Below are 12,919 nucleotides of genomic sequence, written 5' to 3'. Positions count from 1 at the left end.
TGGATGCCTGATAGAACAACATGAAGCTTTGCCTTTGGTTCACAGTTGAGAGATCCCCTGGCAAAGCTCACTATTTGCAGCCTAGGGAGGTTTACCCACCCTGTGGCAGGCAGCCACGTGGAAAGGTTCTGCCAACCTAGTGCTCAGGAGTCATCCATAGGCCATGTGTTGGACTGCTTAAGGCTTGCTGACAACAAGTTGGCAAGAAGGGTCCAGATCTGACTCCTGTGCTTGTGTAAGGAGATCTCCTTTATTACACTGAATGCTTTCTGCTAGCACGGGCATAAAGAATCACAGAACCATTAAGGTTCCAAAAGGCCTTCCAGATCCTCAAGTCTATTTCTCCAATCCAACCCCACCATGCCCTTCAGTACCACACTTCCATGCTTCTTGATATGCTACGCTCAAGATACTCTAGTTTCCCAGCGCCTCCAGCATGGATTTGGGAGGAGAAATACATTTTCTCTATATACACTGCTTGAAGAAGACCTATAGAGTAGCTGTGCTCAATGAGGGTTTTTTTTGTGCTTTCTCTTATTTGAATGGATGAGATTCTTGATCCCAACCAAGCTGGGTAAACAGTGCACTATAAAAGTAGAGATGCCCCACTAGGAAATGCATTCAAAATGTCGCAAAGCATCTGAATGAGCACACTCTATGTCATCGTTGTCATCTTGCACATAGCTTTTCAGAAATACTGGATGGTCACGTTGGCTTCTCTAGATCACTTACATGGGATTTAGAGAGCATCTTCCAGCTCCATTCCCTCTATAGGTAGAGACTGAGAGATACAATAGCTGGGGATGTGTTGATGATGTTTCTTGGCTCTAGAGCAACTATTAGGATCCCAACAGGTACATGTTTGTGGTCTTCTGTAGTAGTGGCCCCGTGCTATGTAGACGTCAACGCATTACCTAAGTTTCCAGGGTGCTTCAGTGCCACAGATTGAACCAAAATTTCCTCAGGTAAAATTAACAAGTTAGATGTCCAGCAGACAAGTCATTAGAAATGACCCCGCATACTCCACATAATAAATACCTCCACTACCATATTGTGGTACACGTATCCACTTCCAGCCATAATTTCTCACTTCCCCACTTCCAACCTTATTTCAAAGTCTGTCTTTTGTCATGAAGAGCCAGATGGAAGTATAAACTTTCCCCTGCCTCTTCAGTAATAATTCATAACAGAGCTGAAAGAACAGATCTGCTGCAGAAAACACCCAGGCACTTTTGAATTAATTCCAGTATTGTATTTTGCAGCCAGATTTCTAGGAAACGTTGTGAATAATCCAAGTAATTCAGTGGGGCTTTATTTTGTTTTGGTTTAATTCTTTAAAAACACAGCAGCACGTGGACTTTCAGTTCTGTATCAGAACCCACAGAAATCAGGAATGTTTGTTTTATTCTATGCCTCCTGATAGAGTGTGCTTAAAAACCATCTAAAGGGATCCTCTCTGTCTCTCTATCCTAGTCTATGATTATATCTATAGGTAGCAGAAGCGCATCTCCTGCCCTTAAACTGAGCATCTCATCAGGGGAACCCATTGCAAAAGGATTTGTTTCACAAAGGCATTCAGATTAATCCCCTAGCTGGGCAAACAATTCCAAACCAAAGACAAATCTTAAGAACACACAAATGCACTACACATACTGAACTAACTGCAAGCTGAAAACCAAAAACAAGTAGATAAAATATATCCAAACATCCCAAGCCAGACAGGGGCCCTTCAGCACAACTGCAATTCTTTCTGCCAGCAAAACCAATTAATAAGTCAGAGGAGACCAAGCAGTGAGGGATTTGCTCTAGAAGACAAAAAATTTATGCTGCAATAGCTGTTGAGCCAGCTTTAAAACAATGCAGCAATTCAGATATCCCCAGCACTACTCTGGGACTCCTTTCCTGGGATTTTGCACTAGAAAAATTTCAGTCTCATATCTTATCGGAGAAAGGTCTTGTGTCAAATAAGAAGCTCATCACACATTGGCAGAACGTAATTGCTTGCAGCTAATACTGATGCCTTTAGAGCTAATTCACTTGTGGTGAACACTGGGTGCTCACCCTCCCCATTCCCTCATTACCTGAGCACAGGAGGTTGATAGACAAGAAACAAGGCAATGCAGGGTTTGGCAAGTTATTCTCAGAACTGATTGCCAAGCTGCATTTCATCAAGTCTCCAATTATCTTTAAGTTTGGATTGAGTCTACTCATCTCATTAGTTACTTAAATTTGCCAAGAAAACTCATTTGAGAAAACAACCCGAGGAGTCAAGCGACAAATGCACAGCCTGCATCAACACATCACCACACTGTGCCAGAGTTTTTGTTCTTTTTGTGTGAGAAAGGCTCGATTCAGACAAGAGCGTGAGTAGAAAACAGATTTTCAGCAAGAGGCTGCTGTCAGAAGACAGCTACCAAATGTAATGAAACATAAGAATCAAAAGCAGGACGTGGCCAACAACCCACCACCATACCTGCTGTCACACCACGCTCTCCATTACCAGAAGCTTCTAACTGGGCAGATATGAAATTATTTCCTCATTTTTCCTCTTAACATTGCTACTGCAGAGCAGCTTCCCATTGGGTTCTTCTAGCAGGAAATGAGAACTGGAGGATGCCATAAGCCTGCAATTTGTGCCCAAATGCAAGGGCTCCCTTTGATCATCATTCCAGATGATATTTTTCCCTCAACAACAAAGAAGTTAAGCATTTTAACCATAAAAACCCCTCTGAGCTCTCAGAATAGCCACATATCACCATCCATCCAATAGAAATTCCTTCCTGGGCTTTCCTCAGCTCCTCACTACCTAATAAAGAGAGCTACAAATTACCAAATACCACACTTTCTATTCAGAGGAGCGTTACAAAGCACCGTGTTGGTGCCACAGCAGCCATTACCCTTGACACAACACCTTAAAAGCTGACGTTTCAACTTTAGCTTATGCCTTAACGTTGCTGCACTTGTTATTTAGAACACAAGAGTAAGAAATGTTTGCTGGCAAGATAGTCTTTGAGTAATGCCTAAGATGTGCTCTGGAACAAAAACATCCTTACTATAAAATATACAAAAAAAAACCCCACGTGTATACACGAGATCTCATGAGGAGATAAGGAGAAAGATACTTTCTCTTTGTACTGCACATCAAGAGATGTTTATCAACCACTGAGGTGAGGGGAAAAAAAAGAGCGCTAAGTAAACCAAAGGAAGAGTTGATTTTGGTTTTGCTTTTTAGTTGTATGTTTTTGTGGTTTGGGGTTTTTTTGCTTTAAAAAAGAAAAAAAAAAAGCTTAATTTTTTTATTCTTTGAAACTTTCAGGGTGGGGCAAGAGCATATGCTGGTCTCAGTGCCAAAAGAGGCTGATCTAAACAAGTGGTGCCGAGAAGTAGCTTAATGATGACAGCTGCCAAACAAGCTGCTTTGCACCGGGGTCAGGTTGGATATTAGGAAACTTATTCTCCAAAGGAATGGCCAGGCACTGGCACAGCTGCCCAGGGAGTGATGGGGTCACCATCCACGTAGGTATTCCAGAACCATGGAGACGTGGCACTGAGGGATGTGGTCAGTGGGCACGATGGGATGGGTTGGGGTTAGAGGTCTCTACCAGCCTTAGTAATTCTATGAATGGAGGCATCTTTCTTCAGCCTATGTGTTCTCTATATATCCTGTGCAGAAACACAGTTCAACTAGGGGGTGGAAGGTGACTGATCACCAAGCACTAAATTCTTTCCGAAGGTCAAGTGCTGTTTTCTGCCCTTCTGTTACTTCATCCAGCGAGCAGAAAGGACCTCTTAGTAGAGCCAACAGCACTTGCTTCCAGTTTCATCCTTTTGCTCCTAGAGACTGACTCTGTATATCCCTTCCAGAAAAGGTGAATGAGCCCAGAGAAAGTGCTGACAACAATAATGCTGGATCTACTGCAGCTGCATCTGGCACATACCCAGCTTCCCCTTTCCAGATGTTAACTTAAAAGCTTGTCCCTGGAACAGGAAAGATGAGCCTTCTGACAGCTATAAGCATCTGCAGGCCTCAGCAACAAGAGTATTTCAGTCCTCTGGCTTTCACCATTGGGAAATCCAGAGCACCTGGAGTACTGTTTCTAAAGGCAAGAAATCCCATGCCTTCAGAGAGCGCATCCTACTGGGACTGGCCTTGGGTTGGTACCTTAGAGTGATCTCTCCTCAACAGCAAAACCAAAACCAGAAGAGAAGTTGGAACTTCAGTGCACTTCAGGTTCAGCTGTATGCAATTTCTGCCCTTCATCATTATAATGCCTTTTAGAGCTCAGCCACCTTTGCTAAGGCAAATGATAACAAGCTTACAAACGCCTCAACTTAATCTCAGTTCAAAGAAAAAATCCTTGAGAGCATCCTGCACTAAAACACGCATTTGCTGAGACTCTCAATGTTTGTTTGATGCTTTTGGCAGAACATCTCCAAAGGGATCTGACACTTCTGCTAGATCTCCACTCCAAGAAGATTGAAATAAACACACTCAGACTGCAATACAGGAAGCCATCCTGAAAAGAGATGGGAAAACAAAGAGCCACCCTGCACAGTTGGTGCTGACAGCATGAGGGTGATTATTTACTAATTTGAATATCTGAAACATCTACAGGACATAAAAATGCAGAGTCTGCTTCCAGTACTAGATTACACAACCACCGTGCAAGCCTGCATCCGCGTGCTCCTTAAGCTACATGAATTTTGCATCACCCGTTTCAAGTTCGTTGCTCTCCTTCCAATAAAGTGATACAGCACATAAGTAAGTCAAACAATACTTGCCGCTCTCTTCAAAGAAGTATCCATTCCTTGACATCGCTGCTGGTGGAGATTCTATAAAGAAGAGAAAAAAAGACAAACAGGAAGCACGTGAATCATTGTGATGATGGACGCCTTCACCTTATTGCTACGTTCACTATAAGCCTGAATTACAGCCTCAAAATACCACAGGCAGAGATCTTCCTGAATGTGGCATCTTTAGCCTTTTGTTTATGGACTTCAGCATTTGCCCGAATAACTCATGCAGTTGCAGTTACTGCAGGAAAACAGTTATGCAGTATCAGACAACCTGGGCTGGAACCACGAAACAGCAAGACTGAAGATCAGGACAAGCCTGACTGTATCAGAGTGACCTATTGAATCCGAACAAATGCACACACAAATAATAGATGCTAAGTACCCAAGTGGCTTTTTAAAAGAACAAGGCATAATGAAGTCCAGCCTGTATCTTACACATGGATAAAGAGAACCGGTTCAGTGTAGCAATAAATTCAGATGAGAACAGGATTTCACATCTTATTCCACTATTCCTTATCATTAGGACACCCCCAGAATAGTCCTTGGGACTACTCAAAGACAGGCACCAGAGTTCTGCAGCCTTTGCAGCCACCAGCATCTGCACTAAAGGAGTCTTGCAAGGACATCACAAATGGGAGATGAGCAAATCCACACATGGCAGCAGCCTAACCAAATCCTGGCAATTCATTTGGGAACGTGTTTTGCTTATTAGTGAGTTAGTCCTGCAATTACTGCTGGTAAATTGGGTGCGTAGCATGCAGAGAGATATTTCAATAGCATGGGAACACCTGATACCAAGTCTGGTATTACAGTCTGGGCTGGTTGTTAGCAATGTAGAACCATTCAGACTGTCAGCTGGAAATATCAACTTCTCCCTACAGGTGCATGATGTTTTACAGCAAGTTAACAAAGCTCTTTGTTTCAAGCCTTATGAGTCAACTGAGCAGTCCCTTGCTAAGCAACTCCTAGATGCCACCTCATTGTATGTAGCTTCCCAGCCAAAATGCAATCAGAAAGAGGAATAGATCTGCTCCATCTTTCCCCACTTCATTAGGCTAATCAAACATTACCTACGCAAGCCCGAGATGAATTTGGGCCAACAAGGAAAGAGGCTCTGCCTGCTTTATTGTTCTACAGATTAGGTTTCCTGCTTTTCGTTTGAGGTATGAGACTATATTTCCCAAATACCCTCTTTCTATCCCATAACTTTTGGCTTACAGGTTATGTGCACGATATTTTTCCCCCCTTTCCCTTTGTCCCATTTTCAAGCAATATAATTCATCCTGGTCCACTGGGAGCCTTTGTGCACCAGACAAGCTCAAGCCACACCACTGACGACAGCATCTTCCAGCTCTATTGCTTGTTACAGCTCAGCATGGCTCAGAACAGACAGCATGAGCTGCACAGTTCCAGGAGAGACACCCTGATGGTCGTTTAACATCACATACAAATCCGAGGGCAATTCAAATGTCTGGTTCAGGAGAAACACGATGTTCCAAGTTCATCCTAGAACAATGGGCTAGAGGAACAAAAGCACCGTGGCCAAGGGGCACCCATTACACGAGTCAATTGTTTCCCTCCACCTGGAAGGGAAGGAGAAGATCCATCCAGGCTGATTAGCATGCTAACGATCAAAGGAAAGTTGTTGGTTGTTTTTTTTTGTTTTTGAAGAGGCTCTTATTGTGTAATGATTGCATTTACGTATGTCAAAGAAACAAACAAAGTATGCCTAAGCAGACAGATTACCCAAGGAACAGAGGCCAGAGTTTCCCCCTGGGATAGCATATCAATTTCTCACAGTCTATTACACCTTCTAAGGGAGCCTGAAGCAATATGTTCATCCATCACTAGGTACAGTGAGACACAGCTTGCTCTTCCTTTAGCTGAACACACCCATTTCTATGAGCAGGATTTCAGGGTCAGATATCTCCTTTAGAAACAACTTCAACTGCAGTACCGCCTGGGTTGATGCAGCCCCTTTACAGGACTCTCCGGTCAGGTGGCTTCTTGGATTCAGAAGAGCAAAGAGCATGAAGTGGGATTACTGAGGGCAGCGCCACTTCATTAGATGGAACTCATTCCTCTGAGTCACAAATGAGCTACAGTCCTCTAGGCAACACCCTAAGGCCATTATTTTGAGGTGCTGTTTGTTCAGGTGAGTCATAAAACAGAGGCTTTAACCTTGTAATTAAAGATGCAATGGCACATTCAGGAACAAAAAAAACTGGGCGTTCACCCTATAATGTCCTGCCCCATTAATTTGCCATCTTCCTATGTAACACCGTCCCACAGCTCCGATGGGATTTCATCTTCTAAACAGTTGTGTCAGAGCCTTTTGACAAGTTTCTGCATCCTCCACGGAAGGGGTTACGCATATTGACATCAGTAACAGTGTGGAACGTGTCCAGGAGGCAAAAGGTGACAGGGGTGTTTACACAAGTCCAGACGCTTGCATGAAGCTATAGGACTAGATGAAAGGTCAACACATTCAAAGAGGTGGAGGTAGGAAGGGTGAATTGAGGGCTATGTTACCTGTATCTCAGAGCATCTAGCGACAGCAAGGTACATTCAACTTTTTAACCACATGGAATGAAGGAGGCACTTGGGGAAGGAGGAATATCTGTCTATCCATATATATACACACACTAGGCTCCCCACTTTGACCATTCACGCTGTTTGGCACAAGCAAAATAGCATGCCATTAAAAGCTAGGCTAAGACCAAGGCCAGCTCAACTGTAGTTAAGTAGATGCACGGTAGCCATCAGAAAGGCAAATATATCAGCAAACTCCATATGCTTCTCCTTTCACAAAGCTTATGGGAATTTAATTGCTGAGGTTTCAGCTCCTTAGTCATGTTTTGCTCAAGACTGGAGCAATGGGTTTGAGCTGTGCAGAACTGACAGCAAGGCCGTTATCTTTTCAGTGAGGCACATACCCACGTCCTGACACACACAACTGCATTTCCTCTCCCCATCTCAACTCCATTCCTTGAAATTAAATAAGCTCAACCAAGAGGCCGTTATGAAACACCGCTGTAATCAATGCATTTGCTTTGCTGAGGATAGCCTGGCCAGGGACAAGCCTCCAAATACATTAGAGATCAACATTACAGTGCCCCAGGGTTTGCCTGGAGTTGCAGAATTGTTTCCATGGTGTATAAATCAGACCCTGCTCCTTTGCAGGCTGGAGGAACAGAGCACATGGGCAGCACTTTGTTATTACAGGGTGGGAGTTCTCTCCCCACACCGCTTCTATCAGATCCAAACCCGTATTACTGTTCTCCCAAGTTTTCCTTTAGATTTCAACACTTCAAATCCAAGCAAAACCATTTCAGCAAGACATAAGGCCAGTCGTCTGAGGACAGAGCTGGAACACATTATCCTGAGGGGATAAGGTACACAACACATCAAGTTCCCTCTCATCCAGTACTTACAAGGACAATCACACTCTCCAATTTCTTTCCCCATCCAAAGGTACAAGATGCCATCACCAATTATCTGCCAAAAACATGGAATATGGTTCTTTCGGTAACTTAGCTGTTTTTAAGAGAGTTTATTCCAACAGCAACACTTTCACTGCCACCCCACCTACTTCCCAACAAGGATGTCTATTAAATATAACCCAACTGCACAGGCATTAAGGCACCGCAGTCACTTCTTCAAAGATAAGCTTCTGACTAGTACCTCATCTCTTTAAGAGCATTGAATTCAAAGGCACGATAATTGAAGTGCTGCAAAGTGGAAAACAAGGCTTATTTCTCTAGGCTCAGGGATACAAGCTTGGATTTCAAAAGCAAGCCACTGCCCTTTGACTTAAAGCCACCGCAATGACTCAGAGCCACCGAAGGGGAGATGAAGTTCACAGCGCTTCTAACCTAACAGGTGGGACATTGAGTTTGACATAGCAAGAGGCTCTTGATCTTCAGACTAAGATGATCCACAGTGGGAAGCATGGGGCAAAAAGTGGGCGTGCTTCCTGATTTCCTGCATTCTTGCCATTTTTACATTTGCATTTAACAACAAAAAACAGATAAAACCCTACCGTGCCATCTCCCATTATTAAATTCCTGCGGGAGATACTTCTCAGATCTCTTAATAACCCATTTTAAGTCTCTTGTTTTAAGGTTAGTAATAAGCTCTCTTAAGCCTTGCAATATTAGTGGATTACAAATAAAAACACATTCTCTGGATACTTTGATAACTCAATTAAAATGTTCCACTCCTGGCATCTTCCAAGTAAACAGCTCTCTGCAGCTCAAGCCTTATATTGAAGCAAAAGGTAGCTCTAAAAAGCTTATAGGATGGGTATTTCTACAAGTGGTACTACAGCATTCATGACCTCCTATATCCCACTTCTTACCACTTGCAATTATCAAAACATTCACCTGCTGTCTAAAGAGAATTAAAGAATAGCAAATCATTTGAACAGAATTCTTGCTTTAACTTCTTGCTCAAGCACTCTGCTGAAAAGCCTTTAGATCATCCCAACTTTCTCTCTGGAGAAATTCCCAGTCATATTGAACAACACTGAATAGCTTGGTTATCTGGAAACAAGTGCTCTGTCCATAAGACGTGCAGCATTACAGCTTTGAAGAAAGGCTTTGGGTAACTCCAACTTGAGCTACATGGACATGTTTGTCAATGCTTATATCATCCATCGCTACCATCATAGAATCATTAAGGTTGGAAAAGACCTCTAGGATCCCTAAGCCCAACCCCCACTGACCATGTCCCTCAGTGCCACATCTCCACAGTTCCTGAACTCCTCCAGGGACGGTGATTCCACCACTGCCTGGGCAACCTGGCCCTATACCTGCCCACTCTTACTAAGAGGAAATGTTTCCCAGTACCCAGTCTGAACCCCCTCCCTCCCTTCTTCATCATGAGACACATCTATCCTACGCAGTGAGGTACCTTGCAGTTGCTTGCCCTACTTCATACTGAGATCTGGAGCAAAGTCTGTTTTAGACAGGCGCACGGTGCCAGTCAAAGCTTAGACCTGACAAGAAAACAAAGCTTTCCCTACATAGGGTTCCACTAAACCACTTATTTTAATGTTAACTGCAAGCTCAATCATCATTCTTCAGTTCCGTCCACCCCCTCCACATATTAAAAGTCACAGAAGAAGGAACTGCAGCTGCACAGGTGAACAGAGAACTGCACCATCATCTGTGTGGTCTGAGAAAGGGAGAAACAATTATTTTCACGTGCCCACTAACTAAGTTATACTACTTCCATCCTCCATCTGAAGGCTACAGAAAAAAAAAGTCAGAGGTGTGAGAAAAGAACCACAAGAAAAACAGAAATTAAGAGAAATCTACAGGTATTTTTTTTCTGAAAAAAAGATTATTTGGAGCATTGAGTGAAAGGAGCCTGCAGTTGGGAGTCTGAAAAATGTCAGTGTGCAGCAAGAGCTCAAACAGCAGCCAGAGGAAGGAAGCTTCAAACCTCTTTCATAACAACTGCATCACCGCAGAGGAATAGAAAACAAGCTCAACAGGCTGCAAGTCTGATCACACCGACTCACTGATCAAGTTCAAAGGCTATCAATACTGCAGGATCCTCCTGCATAGCATTGGCTCATGCCTATATAAAATAATTCACATGGAAGAAGCGAGCAGTAAGATCTCCTGGTGTAAACATCTGCTGCGAGTTATTTAAAACCACTCAAGTCAGCAAGAATGAATGGACAGCAGCACGCGAGAAGCTGTTTTGCCTCAAGTTACCACTTCCCATTGCCATCTACGCAATTAAGTACCTGATCTATTCCCACTTCAGCTGGAGAACACTGGTGGGAACTCATCTCTTATGGGCATTCGGAGATGAGGTGTGCACATATGCTGCTGTTCTTGGCAATAATGATCAACCTCCAGAATAAAAGATCAAAGGTTTTACCCATTTTCTCAACATCTAAGAGGTGTCTGACCAAAAAAAGACAGAGAAACACACAAGAACTGATCGCCCTGATTAAGGGAGGGTAATGTAAGAAACATAACGCTTGTTAATACTTGGCCAAGAACATAGCTGGTCAGCACAGCACACAAGTGCTACTGCCTGTGGCAATCCCAAACATAGGTTTCTCCTCCCAAAAGCATTCCTTTGCATTAATAAAAGTAGAAGAAAACAGGTTATGAAAAGACCTTATCAGTAAACATCAACAAAAAAAACCCTTCTGCAATTCATTAAATGGGCAGTATTAATTTACCTCCTACATTTACTCATTTACCTCCTAAGGATTTTCTACCTTGAAGGGATAAAAGTCAAGATCAAAAGACCACCTCTTTTTCACTGTGGTTTTACAGCCTTGCTCCCCACGCAAGCAACACATAGAGCAGAAGCCTATCAGCATCTCATCCCAAGTGGAAGATGAGAGGTTTAAACCCTTCTTTTACAATCATAAAATGGCTTGGGTTGGAAGGGACTCCAAGGATAAGGAAGCTTCAACCCCCTCACTGCAGACAGGGCCACCAACCTCCATATGTAATACCAGACCAGGCTACCCAGGGCCCCATCCAACCTGGCCTTGAACACCTTCAGGGATGGAGTATCCACAGATTCCCTGGGCAGCTGTTCCAGCACCTCACCACTCTCATAGTAAAAAGCTTCTACAAGACAAGCAGAGGAGGCAAATGGCTCCTGCTTGTCCTCTACTGATCTGAGTGGCGCAGCCACTCGTGCCTAAAAGTCTTCCTAATGTCCCTTTCTGCAGCACTGTCCAAATAGATGCTATCGACTTTCAAGACCTCAACCTAATGGGTTTAGTACATCTTCTGTGTGCAAACACCCACATTAAATCAATGTAGGAATTCCTGAAGGTAATTCAGAAGGCAGTCATGACGCAAGGAGATTTTCATCAATTCCAACCCCCTTTACCTTAGTGAGCTTTTAGATAAGTACTGTCCAGGGCAGGCACAAAGGAAGCAAGGAAGCCCAACCTTACGGCCAATTGCTGCTTTAGTTAAGAGACTCGGATCCACTGAGACACCATCTTTGCTCTCCTTACATGTAGGCATGGCCACCCAATAGCACTACATTAAATATGTACACATATATTATAAATACTCCTCTTGCAACAAACCTGTGTAGATGTCATATACTCTTCCAACTCCTATATCTAACAGAAGCATCCCTAAAGGATTTGCCTTGCTTCTTTGCTTCCCAGATAAGTCATAAAGCCCTATAACTCTTATTTTGTTGTTGTTGTTGTTTAAACACCAAGGTCTGGATTACCTGAACCTATATACTCTAAAACCCTTTGAGAAAGCTCTAGTTTGTTGGGTTTTGGAAGGCGCAGCATGAACAGTCAGACGTCACCTATTGTAATCCACAGCGTACTGGATTCACCTGGGTCCAGCTAAAGTATCCACCACAGTATAACCACCGTAGGATGCCAGTAAAGCAACTTTATGGCTCCATGGTTCAAGGAGCATTAAAGCATTTAATCTGGGCCCATATATGAGGAGCTGGATATTCTTCTGATGCAAAGAAGCAGCAACAAGGAGACCTTAAATCATGCCACTGGTCAATCCAGCAAACAAAACCCCAGAACTCATTTTCACAGTTGCTGGCTGTAAAAATAGAGAACACCACATTGAAAGAATAGAGCAGGAAGCATCCTCCTGCCTGCTCACTCCCAGGCAAACACCCACCCACACACAGGCTCAGGGATCAGACGAGCCTGCTTTCAAAGCATTTCCCTTACTGCATTGAATAATTCCCCCTCCCCTTCACCCCTTTTCCCCAGCTCCATCCAGAACACCCATTGCAATAAAACCACCTAACGAAAAATAGTAGTTGTCACCATCGCAGCTGGCAAAACCTCCTCTCCCCAAAAAACAAGCATGCAGAAGGCTGGCACCAGGCTGCCCAGGTTGACTCATCACAATTGAGCTCACCCCAAGCAATTAACATCCAAGGGTGCCTCCCAGAGGCGAGGAGGCAACCTTGGGAATTAAGAGCAGTGCAGCTGCTTTGCTTTTCCTCCTTGGACAGGTTTCATGGCCATCATCTCTTAGGTGACCCAATGCAAGCCACGGAGCTGGGGAACAAAGGGAATCTGGGATTAGGCTGACAGGTGAACAATTTGGGTCATTAGCTTTATTTATTTTAACCCCCAGGTTTT

The 12,919-nt window shown here is 43.6% G+C and overlaps 1 protein-coding gene across 3 annotated transcripts in view; it reads right to left on the bottom strand.

Annotated features, from left to right (window-relative positions):
• The window catches only part of SLC4A11 (solute carrier family 4 member 11), an 88,119-nt gene that overhangs the window by 67,045 nt on the left and 8,155 nt on the right, over nt 1-12,919 (bottom strand). For all 3 annotated transcript variants that reach the window (XM_072335625.1, XM_072335624.1, XM_072335626.1), the window contains exon 2: nt 4,783-4,833. In XM_072335625.1, coding sequence (XP_072191726.1) covers nt 4,783-4,833 — 51 coding nt within the window. The remainder of the gene's footprint in view (nt 1-4,782; nt 4,834-12,919) is intronic.

This window comes from Excalfactoria chinensis, chromosome 4, assembly GCF_039878825.1.
Source record: "Excalfactoria chinensis isolate bCotChi1 chromosome 4, bCotChi1.hap2, whole genome shotgun sequence".
NCBI classification, from domain to species: Eukaryota; Metazoa; Chordata; class Aves; order Galliformes; family Phasianidae; genus Excalfactoria; species Excalfactoria chinensis.
This window is presented reverse-complemented; position numbering and strand designations above follow the sequence as displayed.